The sequence below is a fragment of the Haliotis rufescens genome, unplaced genomic scaffold, assembly GCF_023055435.1.
Source record: "Haliotis rufescens isolate VD_foot unplaced genomic scaffold, xgHalRufe1.0.p SCAF_1, whole genome shotgun sequence".
NCBI classification, from domain to species: Eukaryota; Metazoa; Mollusca; class Gastropoda; order Lepetellida; family Haliotidae; genus Haliotis; species Haliotis rufescens.
Window position 1 is genome coordinate 88586612 of NW_025963779.1, and position 14661 is coordinate 88601272.

The following is a 14661-nucleotide window of genomic DNA, read 5'->3' on the forward strand; positions in this document are numbered from 1 at the left end:
ATGAAATCACTTCAGCACCTTTATTAAAAACATGAAAAGATTTGCAAATTATCTGTTGATGCCCAATTGACGGTACACATGCTTTGCAAATCCTGCAGTTGACCCAAATCTGCACATTTAAATCTATGTTTTCTTACAAACTGGATGTCACAATTTTGATTGTACTAGGCATAGAGTTGTTTGACCAGCCAAAATGTAACTCCGGAATTCCAGCCTGAGTCGGCAAGGGTGGAAACTGGACTTTTATAGTCAGTTAATGCCCTTGCCTCAGGAAGATGACGTAAACTGAACAATAACATACACATGGAAGAAATCACAAACAAAAGTGTAGATACATGTTTACAGGCGTGTTCAGTAGGAGTTGGTTATAGCAACAAAACAATGAAATGTTTGGATCAGGTGATGTTCAGGCCAAACATTTCTTTGTTTACATATTTCTGTGTGAAGAATTAGCTGGGAAAACATTATTTATTTTGAATTTTTTAGCACATTTTGTGCATGACTTCCTATGATTGTGGTGAATAATTGTTGTTGTTGATAAAAACATGTAACATGAAGCAAAGAAAATTCACAACAATTTATTATTTTCACAACCCTCCTTCCAAGAGCTCAAAAGCAAATAGTTGGTCACCAAGCAATAAAGTTTGTATTTTAACCATGTCAAATTTCTTTGTTTCACAAGTTGGTTGGAATGAGATGCCCTAAGCTTGTGTTGTTCCTTAAGTGTAACTTAGACATCTTTGACATTGGTGCTGGTCACCTGTGGTGTCATGTGGATTTACAATTCTCCAAACTTGATCCAGCCAATCAAATGCAATGGAGGATATCACATGATTTCCACAGACTCATTCTGATTGGCCAGGACTGGATGCTCCACACATTGGCCCTTGATGCCTACATCAAAGCTTATCCTAAATGTCTTAAGGTAGAGTCATCAGTCTTCCACCCCTACAGGGAACGAACATTTCGACCAAACCACTCTACTTGTCGCCATGGCGATTCTACATGGAGAGAAGAGTTATTAAATCTGCATGAAGAAAAACACCTCAAACAAAGCAGTGGAAAATACTTTCAGAGTAAAACAAGAAGTGAGACAAAACGCCAAAGGAAGAATGTCACAGGTTTCAAATCTAGATTTTCAGTTGGTGGAGTGGCGAGTGAAACAATTGTAGATAGCCATGAGTTGCCGTCAGAGCTACGCCAGTACACGGTAGTCGACATGGCAGTGAGCAGGTTCGCTCTGACTCTTTCATTGGCTGAGAGGGCAGCTGGCGGCAGCAAGGCAATATGTGTCATAGATGCAGCCTTCCACCAAATTATTATGAAAAGGTAATTCTTAATCCAAGGTGTATATATACGTCTTTGCCTCAATAAAGTCTCCTCATCGAATACCATGAAGCCTAGATGTAATCATTTTCAGATAATGATTTTCGAAATGTATTAGGCTTAAAAAATAAAAGAAATGGTTCTCAGGCAATGACTTTTGAAAATATAGTGCAGGGTGGCGGTGGTTGTTTTTTTTTGCTTGTTCAAACTAGTATGTAACCACATAAACAGTTGTGTACCATCAACCTGGGAAAGGGCCTCCCTGCATATTGCCGCCATGACCATAACACAAGATCCACAGTACAGCAGTGCACATGTAAAGGGAAGTAACTGTGTGCTATCTTGGATCGCATTATTTTTAAGTATTACAATGTTTTTGTTTACATGAAAATCGAAATAATAACGAAATGTGCACCGGACTAAATGATGATGCGGGCGGTGCCTGAGAACCAAGACTATTATTTTTTTAGCCTTAGTGTGAGTCCCATTGACTAAAAACATTGATAGACTCATGCTATTCCCTACAAAGATTTACTACTACCACAGAACTATGACTGCCGTAATTCCTTTACTTTAACATATATTTACACCTACTGTAGAACTTTGACTATCATAGCTTATATTATTTAACATATATTTACACCTACTGTAGAACTTTGACTATCATAGCTTATACTATTTAACATATATTTACACCTACTGTAGAACTTTGACTATCATAGCTTATATTATTTAACATATATTTACACCTACTGTAGAACTTTGACTATCATAGCTTATATTATTTAACATATATTTACACCTACTGTAGAACTTTGACTATCATAGCTTATATTATTTAACATATATTTACACCTACTGTAGAACTTTGACTATCATAGCTTATACTGTTTAACATATATTTACACCTACTGTAGAACTTTGACTATCATAGCTTATACTATTTAACATATATTTACACCTACTGTAGAACTTTGACTATCATAGCTTATATTATTTAACAGATTTACAACTGTGGAAGCACTTTGGCGATCATAACTTCAATGTTTAAAGTGGACTTACAACATATATAACTGTAATGCTTCGATCACTTTGTGTCAACGGCTGTTACAGTTGACTTAGTAGTGCCCCAAACATGTAGTTTGTAATTGTATCGTCAAAGATGTTTCTATTGCAATTCATGAAGTGCTGAGCAGTTGATTAGCTAGATGCTACTCTGAAACTGTTAATCTGTGTTCGTGTGTGGTTGCAGCATTTCCGGTAGTCAGAGAATCGTGTTGTCCTCCACACCTGGCCATACCCACCTCGTCTTCAGCGATGTCTTCGTCTTCCACATTGTTACTGAAGCTGATGTAGAACAGGAGGACCTCGTGAGCAAGGTAACAACTCCACATGGCAATGTTTTGTCTGAAAAGGTGCTGATGCTGAATCGATGCCAGAATATATATATTGTCTATAGCACCTTTTGCATATTTAGAATATATATAAGAATTTGAAATTTTGAATCTAGAACTCATATTTGGAAGAGGCTTATCAGTCAAGAAGTTGGACAGGATGCTCAGTGAAGCTGGGCACTTAATATGGCGAAATACTGTACCGTTTTGATTATAACTTTCAAACATTTTGGGTATTGTATATATAAGGTGCGTGGTATTACCAGTATATCGGTAAATTGAGGTTCATTATTTCCACGATACGAATCACAACATCATTTTTTAATGCTCAGTATATTTAGGGTCATTTCAAATAGCGATTTTGATCATGTGATACAGTATAATACTTGCCAAATACATGTACCGTGAAATGTTCTGTAATTCCAAAATGCAAGTTCGCATTCTGGAGTTCTTCTGTGGCAGTGGTGTAACACCAAGTCATCACTGTCCTGGAGCGTGCATCTTTGGTATTTATTAAATGAGTAAACATTATGCTATTCCAGCATCTTGTTTTGTTCCATTGATGAACTTCAGTTATAACATTGATGTTTCAAATTGCTTCTGAATTCAAATTTTAGAATTATACAACATATTGTGATACGTATTGCAATACGACCATGTACATAGAAAAACATTGTGATACACTTTAAACATCTAATACCCATCCCTATTTTTTATATATTTATACATTTATGATTCTGATAATAGACCTTATGAATAGAAACATTTCTATAAATATATATATATTATATCTGCGTGTAGCTGATGCTGTATGGTGGCGCCACCTCTGCCGATATGTTGTGTGACTTCAACAAGTGGGGGCGCTGCACGGTGCCTGTTCACACGCTACAAATCGGGATACAACATCGGCAACTTGACACTGTGGCCTTCTTTCTGAAGAGCAAGGAGAACTGTATGTACATGTCGGTCTTCACCTTAATACACATACTGAAACATTTGTCTTTTTGAATAATTAAATAGTTGAACATTGAGTATTTAAAGTGAATGCAGCCGTTTCCTTTGCATGTCATCGACTCAAGACAACTTTTACAAATAAGTCAGCCAATTTACACATAGATTAAATTCAGTTGTAGATAATAAGATTATGGGGAAAATATAACATTTTTTACGCATAAAATGTAAAATGGTACTATATTTTTAATGCATTTGTGGAATGAACAGAACACACAGTATCTTTTTATTGTAATGTCAGACATCAGAAATAATCTTAACCAAGCATTGGGCTTTTTACGTGTTGTTTTAAGTCAACAACAGCAAGACAGCTTGTGCTGCTGTTTTTCCCGGGGTGGCTGCAGCCGTAAAACTGGAATCAATCTCAACTCCTCCATAATTTCAGGCATCTTCGCCTCTGCCCCCTTTCTCTTCACTTTTGTTTCAACTGCCTCTAACGTCTTACGGCGCTTTTTCATACTCAACACTTAGTATCAAAACAATTTTCTAAATTGACTATGGCCATTTTGCTTGTGAGACTTGGAATGAAAGCATCCCCAAATGGTCATGGGTGACAACTCCCTCAAGGCAAAATTTGAAACAGTGGTCTAAGGGGAACAACTCTGTCACCCTATTTTAGAATACATGTTTTCTACAAAATGATGATTTTAAGTCAAGCTGTTTTACGTGTCAATGACTTATGGCTGACATATTTCAGATCCCTGTATAACACGAGTCATCTTGATGTTTCAGTGTTCACAGCCAACAAGGAGAAGCCCTCTGTGTCCCCCGTGACTGCTGGGGAGGAGTCCATGCTGTGGACATCCCACCTCTGCCACTACGACAGTGTGCAGCAGTTAGAGTCTGCCCTCTCCTTCCTAGTCCAAGCTGTCAGAGAAAATGTGAATGATCAGCAGTCACGTGACTTTGCCAACAAACTGTTGACCTTGACCTTGGAGTTTCTGTATGGCCTTGTCCACAATGGTCTGTCTGTTCATGGGGGTCTAGGTCAGACCCAGTGTGACCAGCAGGAGAAAGGTGACCTTGAGAAGGCCGTTGACCTGTTGATGGGATATATTGCTCAACTACGCCAGTGTCTGACATTAGCTCGTGGCAAGTTGATCATCAAGGCATCAGACACACCTGATGGACTTACCACTGACGACAGCGTAGAGGACTCTGAATGGTCACATTTGACAGCAGAGGTGGGATTCTTGTTACAATATATCTGATAAAGAGGTTAATAGCCAAATGTGTCTTTGTGTGATAAGCATGATATATTAGGAATAGAAATTATATTATGTGAGCCATTGGTGAGCATAAAACATATGTTTTGTCCCTAAATTGGAAAGAGTCCTTCTTTGCTTCAATTCAGAGGTATTACATTTGTTTGTGTGTTTGTTGTTTAACGCTGCACTCAGCAATATTCCAGCTATATGATGGCGGTCTGTAAATAATCAAGTCTGGACCAGACAATCCAATCGATCCATCGATCCACACATTTGGGATACGATGGCATGCATCAACCAAGTCAGCAAGCCCGACCACCTAACCCCGTTGATCACCTCTTTCAACAAGCATAGTCGCCTTTTATGACAAGCATTTTTACTGACTTTTTTTGCTGCAGATTTGGGGCCGAAAATCGGCCTCTAAATAGGTCTAAATAAACCCCTGCAATATACCAACAAGCGTCTTCCTTTATCTTTGCAACACAAGGTGATGTTGTGTTGAGGATTTTATGACTACTGTAACCATGGTAACCAATCTACATTCCAGGATGCGGTAGAGGCAGCCACCCTGAAGAACCGACTTCTTCTCCTGCAGTCCCACCTATTAACGAGCAGTGATACAGGTGTCGCCAGGTATGAGCAACTCGTTAACAACTGTATGGACCAGGTTCTCCTCTACCTTGGCAACAGAGATATGAGCAAAGCAAAGGAGCTCCTGTCTAATCTGGTAAGTCAAAGTAACTTTCAATCCTCATTCAATTTAACTAATTGTGACTACCGTATTCGACGTAATAAGCGCCCAGGGCGCTCTCAAAACTAGAAACAGGGGGCTCTTATTAGAATATTATTTTGGTGGAAAAAACAGTTGAAAGATAAATTTCATGGTTTATGCTGACGGCCTGACTGTTTATAGACGACAGATATATTTATCCAGAATTTAATTACCCATGACTAAAGGTGCATATAACACACGAGTGCGTATTATCATGATTATACACGAATAAATAAGTCTTGCGTACATTGATCAATCGGAAGGGGTGCTAATTGGGATTGTTCGCTTGCCAATATATTAGCAAATATCGCTGTGGGCGCTTATTAGGGCGGGGCGCTTATTACGTCGAATACGGTAATTGTGCTCAGAAACTACTGACTGAAGTAATATCCCAAACAATATAATGGCAATGCCATAATTATCCACATTCAGACGTGGTTGTCTACTTTGGTTTCAAGATACATAAATCAGATATGCTTGTCTATCTGCTTCAATTTGGACAAAACCTTTCTGCTTGTGGATGGATATCTGACTCATAACCCAGGTAGTTCAGATTCAACGACTGCTGTTTTCACGGAAATTGAACGTATTACTTTGCCTGCAGGGTTTTGATGTCTCTGCCAAACTATGGCGCCTAGCAGAGCGTGTGAAGTCTCGCGACCTCCAAATGTTCATCACATCGGAGCTCCACAAAAGTGGAAGTCTGACCCCCGAGGAGGCCAGTGAGGTGTCCTTCCTGCAGCGGCTGTATCAGCTGTACCCGTGTAACGCCTTCAGCCACGCCATGATCACCACAACGGGGCACCGCCGCAGGTAGTGACCCACATTGTCAGCATTGTCAGAGCTGAAGGGTGTGGTTCAGCAGAAAGTCTAGCATCCAATCTGTATTTGATGATATAGTTTGTTCTATTCTGTAAGATTATTATTAGATTCCTAATGCCATCTTTAATTTATTGTTCTTGTTTTTAAATATAGCCAAGTATCAAGATGAGCTATAGAACATCTATGTTGCTTTATTCGTACTTTGATTTTTCAGATTTTAATCTACTAAAACTAGAAAAAGTAGATTAATAGTTCCAGCTGAATATGTGATAGTTACTAAAGTTACCATGACATGTTGATATAAGCTAGTGTCACATGTTCGTGGCTGTGATAACAGGTACATCAAATTAGCAATTGATTTTCGAAAAATTCAAGATGAATACTGTTATGATCATAGGATTATATTCTGGTACAAAATACTATCTCCATATATCAAGTATATCAAACTTGCTCTTGTTTTTCTGATTGTGACACTGTTTGGGATAAATATTTTACTTATTTTGATGGTTGCTATTCCATTTATAGAAAATGATCATTTATATTTATGTAGTTATTATTTGAACACACATTGTCATTTAGAAAGTGCTCAAATGTAACAAATATTATATTTGGGATAACACTTTCAGAGTAAAGTACAGATTCTCGTACTTTTTGGGGGTTGAGTCCCATCTGGGATTTGAACCCACACTGCCAGTGAGGCACCTAATCGCCAGCACACAAAGTCAGCGATCTATCCCACTCAGCACCGAGGCTTCCTTGTTAGTTATTATTTGTCTTCAAAATTGTGTATGCCATAGATATGAGAATTCCTTCCCCATGTCCACTTCCCTTATCAATATATACGGGGCGGTCGGGTAGCCTAGTGGTTAAAGCGTTCGCTCGTCAAGCCGAAGACCTGGGTTCGATTCCCGACATGGGTACATTGTGTGAAGCCCATTTCTGGTGTCCCCCGCCGTGATATTGCTGGAATATTGCTAAAAGCGGCGTAAAACCATACTCACTCACTCACTCACTATCAATATATACAACACAAAGGTGTCAAGGTAATCATGTGCCTTATTTGCAGTGCTTGGTCAGATGAGACTCTCTTGGCATCTTTAATGAACAAAACTAGTCACGAGGTGAACAGTGTCTGTGGAGATATTGGTGGGCAAGGGTCAGGGGGCAGTCCAGATGGATTATATGCAGAGGTCATTCTAACATGGATACGATCTTGGGACCAAGAAACAAGGGAGAGAACTCTGTTAGAAGCACAGATTGGAAAAGATGGTGAGAACCTTGGATTATCTGATAGGATATGGAAATTAGAGTGGAGGATGTTGTATGATAATGGGCAGCCTCTTCAATAGTGTATGTTCCCTATTTTTAGACAAACAGGATATTTATATAAAGAACACTTTCAATGTTGTGTAGAAAACCTACACCCGCTTAGCACAGGTGATACATCAAAGTGGTAACAGAACTTGCTCATGTCCACAGTATCTGTACACTACTGTTGAGGATAGTGCTGTTAAAAGTAAGTGGTGCCTGTCATGAGCTATGATGGATTTATATATATGTTAAGAAATTTTACAATGCAGCTCTTCTGATTGTCATGGAGCCAGTGTCATGTTCTTCTGAAGAAACATGCATGCACGCACGCACCATTTCTGAGAAACTTTTACTAACCTTTCCTGTCGAGTTTGAGCTGAATATTGACCTGTATTCAAGTCTAGATAAATCACTGTCATTTATTTAATCATGGAATTTTATATAAGAGATTTGACAACAGCATCACATGCAAATATGATTGTGGATTAGATGTTGACTGGGGAGCCACGAGTCACCAATGTATCGATTCATCATGAATGGACACCTGACAGTATGAGACACAATCAGCATACTTTTGTATTGATTCATGTTTTAGTTCTGTATTTACTCTCTGAATGTGATATATAAAAGCTTTGTTTGGGGACTACTCAGACTACCATATTCTTTCAAAACAAAATACGAAATCTGATTACATAACGCTACCATGTCATGTCAGTTAAACACCAACTGGTTGTTAGCGGCAACTTCCTGTTACTGGAGTCGCATGGAACATGGAGAAGTGCCTCAAGCATTGCGATAAAAATAAGGTGCAAATGATTCTGTGACATTTGATTGGCTAACCATGCAATTGTATTTGGAATGAAGCTAAAAGCAGTCTAAAACCATGCTCGCTCACTCACTCACTCACACATGGTGTTAAACCATGCTCGCTCACTTACTCACTCACTCACTCACTCGATTATTTACTCACTCACTCACTCACTCACTCACTCACTCACTCACTCACTCACTAACTCACTCACTCCAAACATGAATAGGCCACACCAACTTATCGTATACTGTTTCCTGGTTATAGTTATAGAGTGGGCAGGGTATGTGTCACATTATTGCGCTGAATACCATTGCGGAACAGTGTTTAAAATACCCATGTGCCCGACAGTCAGTGACAGTCTATGTTGCCGACGGACAGTCAGTTCTGAAAAGTTGCACACCCGATGTTAGGTTGTTAAAGTTACTAAGTTGACAATCCACCAGTTTCTTGTTATTTTCTGAGAACTATCATTAAACAGTTTTATTCTTATGTTTACCCTTTTGTTATCCTAGAAAATTCTGGACTGGCAACATTTTATCTGGTCTGGTAACTGTGCAATGTTCCAAGTCTGGTTGTCTGACTAAAAGTTTGGGGAATTTTATACACTGTACTCAGTCATGTTATTTCCTGCAGTTTTTTGTGTGTTAATGGTTTAATAAGCAGACTGTGAAGTTATTATTGCTGACATATTTACTTATTAGAATTGTCTTCAGTATTCTTTTGCATTTATCAGTGTTTATGAAGTTATAACAAAATATTGAAATCAATTTTTATATGAATTGATATCCGAGATAGATGTATTGTGACACCCTATTGTAAACAATGTTAACAATTGTTACTAATTGTTAACACAGGTGAAACTGTCACTATAAAGGGTGTCACGGTGATAGGTACAGGATGAAAGTACATTATATATCACATCTGTGGTATATTAAGACGGTGGGGTAGCCCAGTGGTTGAAGTGTTTTCTTGTAATTCTGTAGACCTGGGTTCGATTCTCCACATGGGTAAAATGTGTGTAGCCTATTTCTGGTGTGGTAGTGCTGGAATATTGCTGAAAGTGGTGTAAAACCATACTCACTCACTCAGTATCGTATATTGTCCACCATACCCACTCACTCAGTATCGTATATTGTCCACCATACTCACTCACTCAGTATTGTATATTGTCCACCATACTCACTCACTCAGTATCGTATGTTGTCCACCATACTCACTCACTCAGTATTGTATATTGTCCACATATTTCCACCTGTCATGGCCATGGTATGAAAAGATCAAATTCAGTTTCAAATTTGAATCAAACTTTGCTCTTTCAGATTTCATCATGGAAATGTATCCAAACAGAAAATTGTTGTGGAAGTACCTCTTGAGCCACAATCGCCATGACGATGCACTGACCTTACTTGACCTAATGATCAGAGAGGTCACTGAAGATGGTAGCAGTTGCAGGCAACGTCAGGACTGCATTATTGACCTTTACAGTGACCTTGACCTCTGCAATGAATCAATGCAGATGGAAATTACTTTACGTCTCATGAAGTAAGTGAAAACAATCCCGAGTAGTGCGATAAGTAGAGCAATGTACAGAATACAGATTACACTGATATTTGCTAATGTGATCACACAAACACTAACTTTACATATATAACTGAAGAAAAATCATGAGAAAAATATCAACACTATTTTGACATATAACAGTGAATTGTTAATGATATTTTCTTCCTGAAGCTAAATATGCCCTACATAAGTTCACTGAAGACAACCACTAACACAACAAGGAAACAGGAACCGAAAGGGTCTAATATTTATCACCAACAGGAAAGGACTGTTTAGACTGGTGCCTAAGATTAGTCAAGGCTATGTCAGATTGTATCAGTTATATGTTTTACTTCCGATGTGTAAAGAAGGAAATATTATTTTCTGCCTCGGTCCCAGGGAAGGTCATACATATTGTATCTGGTGTATCGATGTCTTCTACTCGCAGGTAATTGTTATTCTGAAGTGATATTGATGTATGTCAACTCAAAGGAATGATTTTACCAATAGTGATATTTGTGTATTTATACTCACAAAAAGGTTTTACCAAAAGTGATATTTGTGTGTTTATACTCACAAGAAAGGTTTAACCTATAGTGATATTTGTGTATTTATACTCACAAGAAAGGTTTTACCTATAGTGATATTTGTGTGTTTTTACTCAAAAGAAAGGTTTAACCTATACTGATATTTATGTATTTATACTCACAAGAAAGGTTTTATCTATACTGAACTGCAAAAGAAACATTACCCCAAGTAACTTTGCACATTCAAATACCTGGGTATTTTTGGTCAAAGTTTCAAAAATTTAACATTACCTTGTCTGGAAAAATGAAATTTGATGATAAGAAAACAAAGCAGATGACAATAAAACCGATCGCCCAAATGCATCATGGCAATGGCCATGGTAACCCGATGCACGTGAGTTCAGTGCAAATGGTAATGCACATGCGTTCCCCCATTTCTTGCCCTATAAAAATCCACCCAGATCAGATAACATTCATATGTTATTGAATTGCTACCACATAAATTCCAAAATACAAAACCTTATTTTCATGTTTATAAAAAGGAAGCTTTTTCACGATACAACATTGAAAAAGATATTGCTTTCAAGACAGGTAATCAACAGAAATTCTATGGTGCTTGGATGCTGTATCATCAACTTTTCGAAAATGAGGAGCAGCTTTCAATTTAATTTTAGTTTTGTACTCAAGATTTTAATGTTTGAGACCATGTACTTTCCTAAACTGCAATATGATATATAAACAAGAGTGAATGTGTGAGTGAGAAGTATGTTATTTTCTGTATAAAAAAACAACAAAGCAAGATGTACTGATAAGTTGTGCTTTATGTCATGGGCTTTCTGCTACCCTGGGCGGAAGCCCATTTATGTAACAGGTGTGTCTTTCTAAAAAAAAAAAAAAAGAAAAAAAAAAGAAAAAAAAAGAAAAAAAAAAAAAAGAATTGCTACCACATGCCAAGATTGACAAGAAATCAGCGACACCAAGCCCTTGGACGATTGCAAGTTGGACAATGCATTTCAAGTCCACGTAAGGACCGTATACAGGCTCCAGCAACGGTGGTCCAAGCATCATGGTGGGGGGTGGAATTGGTCTTGCACAGAGGGTCGGCCCTGTGGTCTTCCAGAACATCAGTCCAGGGAAAGGCAATGCTGTCACAGCAGCTCGGTACATTGATCAAGTCTTGAGACCACACGCCATACCTCATTTGGCACGTAGTCGCACCCATGAGTTTCAGCATGATAACGCCCGTACCCACACTGCGAGTAAACAAGAGACTTCCTCCAGCAGAATGGCATCAGAACCATGCAGTGGCCTGCCTGCAGTCCCAAATTAAATCCCATTGAGCACCTAGGACGAGATTCAAAGACGGCTGAATGACGTCCGACCAAGGCCGACAACTGCAGCTGAACTGCGTCAAGTGTTCCTCAGAGTGTGGGCTCAAGTGCCTATGGCCTTCATCTACCGCCTCATCCATTCCATGTTGCACGGCAGTCATCAATGCACATGGTGGACACACAAGATACTGACTTGTAATGCCATTTTCTCAGAGACTAGCATCGTGTTTCACTTTAAGAACATTTGACACTTTAATTTCAACCTTGATGATCAGTTTTGCCAAGTTTCATCTTTTGAATATGTCTCAAAGTATGTTTACAGTGTTTTGACAAATAAGGTTTGTCATATATCTTTTCATGGTGATGTTTCTTTTGTGGTTTGGTATATATTGATATTTGTGTGTTTATACTCACAAGAAAGGATTTATCCTGAGTGATCTCTGTGTATTTTCATACTCATAGGAAAGCTTTATCTGGAATGATATATAGATATTTTGTACTTACAGGAAATGTTGTAGCTATTGTGATATTAGTCTCTATTGTACTCACAGGAAAGGTTTTATCTGGAGTGAGATGCTGTCTGACTTCCCCGTCCTGATGAAGCACCTGTCGAGGGTGGGAGGGGTGGTGTGTTCCCCCCACCCCCTGCAGCATCTGGATCAACACACGGTGCACCACTTCCACCACCACTTCCTGGCCTACTGTGCCCGGCACCAGCTCGTCCTGCCGCTGTGGAGATACTGCACAAGACACAGGTTTGTGTGCACACAGTGTGAGGGGACCGTGAAGATCGGGTGTAGACTAGGTCTTCAGCAACCAATGCTTGCTGTAAGAGGCAACTATGCTTGTTGTAGGAGGTGACTAACGGGATCAGGTGGTCAAACTCGCTGACATTGTATCCCAATTGTGCGGATCGATGCACATGATGTCAATCACTTGATTGTCTGGTACAGACATACAGAGTGCGGCTGAAACAACAAACAAACAAAACCAAAAAGCATACTGTGTGTAGACTTCATCATTGACCATATTAAAGTCTTGTCTGCTCTATTTCAGTGTACATGTGTATTTATATATGAAAATGCATATGACTGTCAGATGAACTTTATGCATTACAGAATAAGAACACTTAGTCCCAATCAAGTCAATACTGCAGACAGGGTCTTGTCGTCAAAGCCTAGTCAGAGAGGCCGTAGGCTAGGTGCATTCAACGATGTGTAACTTGTCTAGGCAATAGTGTTAACATTACATTCAGCTTCGTCTGTTGACTTTATTCAGTTGCTTTAACTAAACCCTGTCACAGATTGGTTCTGTCTAATATACATTAGTTGAGAGAGAGAGACATGACTTCACTCTTGAAGGTTATAGTGACGTGATGACATGATACAATGGAGGACATATGCTTCCATGACAGCTCAATAGGTGAGGTGTAGGTATTAAATGATTAGTGAGGTGTAGGTATTGAATGATTAGTGAGGTGTAGGTATTGAATGATTAGTGGGGTGTAGGTATTAAATGATTAGTGAGGTGTCGGTATTAAATGATTAGTGAGGTGTAGGTATTGACTGATTAGGGAGGTGTAGGTATTAGCGAGGTGTAGGTATTAAAGGATTAGTGAGATGTAGGTATTGAATGATTAGTGAGGTGTAGGTATTGAATAATTAGTGAGATGTAGGTATTGAATGATTAGTGAGGTGTAGGTATTAGCGAGGAGTAGGTATTGAATGATTAGTGAGGTGTAGGTATTAGTGAGGTGTAGGTATTGAATAATTAGTGAGATGTAGGTATTGAATGATTAGTGAGGTGTAGGTATTAGCGAGGAGTAGGTATTGAATGATTAGTGAGGTGTAGGTATTAAATGATTAGTGAGATGTAGGTATTGAATGATTAGTGAGGTGTAGGTATTGAATGACTAGCGATCTGTAGGTATTAGCGAGGTGTAGGTACTGAATGACTAGCGATGTGTAGGTATTTAATGTGTGTGTTTGTCTATGTAGGCTGCAGCTGGACAAGATTGATGTTGAAAGCCAAGACCTGAAGACATGGCTGACTAGCCTACAGCACTTCTTCACCATCTGCCGCAACCCAGATGGTAACAATCATATTGCATTTGTTACACTTGATCTGCACAAATGAACACGGATGGAATGGATTGAATGGTCTGGCTCAGTGACTTGGATCCGTAACCATGATTTTTGTCACTGATTCCTGGTCCAAACTTGTTATTGTTGGATATGGCTGAAATATTGCAAACTGATGCATAAAATAACATTTACTCACGTTTGAATAGCAGTGGTCAAATTAGAACCTGTTTCCCATTGTGAGATGTTCAGCAAGACGAGTTGGCATGGTCAGGGCATTCACATTTTCATATGTTTTCAATGATGTTTGGTGTAATGTGTGTGTATGTTCTGATCACATGTTGAAATCCATCTGGGGATGTTTTGAGCACATACTGAAATCCATCTGGGGATGTTTTGATCACATACTGAAATCCTTCTGGGGATGTTTTGAGCACATGCTGAAATCCTTCTGGGGATGTTTTGATCACATACTGAAATCCATCTGGGGATGTTTTGATCACATACTGAAATCCTTCTGGGGATGTT

General features: G+C 38.9%; 1 protein-coding gene across 3 annotated transcripts in view; it reads left to right on the top strand.

The window, feature by feature from the left end:
* Positions 1-14661, top strand: part of LOC124118915 (spatacsin-like) — a 59171-nt gene that overhangs the window by 10689 nt on the left and 33821 nt on the right. For all 3 annotated transcript variants that reach the window (XM_046481224.2, XM_046481226.2, XM_046481225.2), the window contains exons 4-13: positions 735-1329; positions 2579-2705; positions 3522-3672; positions 4464-4915; positions 5487-5666; positions 6316-6524; positions 7600-7802; positions 9975-10197; positions 12604-12807; positions 14050-14144. In XM_046481224.2, the coding sequence (XP_046337180.2) occupies positions 735-1329; positions 2579-2705; positions 3522-3672; positions 4464-4915; positions 5487-5666; positions 6316-6524; positions 7600-7802; positions 9975-10197; positions 12604-12807; positions 14050-14144 (2439 nt within the window). The remainder of the gene's footprint in view (positions 1-734; positions 1330-2578; positions 2706-3521; positions 3673-4463; positions 4916-5486; positions 5667-6315; positions 6525-7599; positions 7803-9974; positions 10198-12603; positions 12808-14049; positions 14145-14661) is intronic.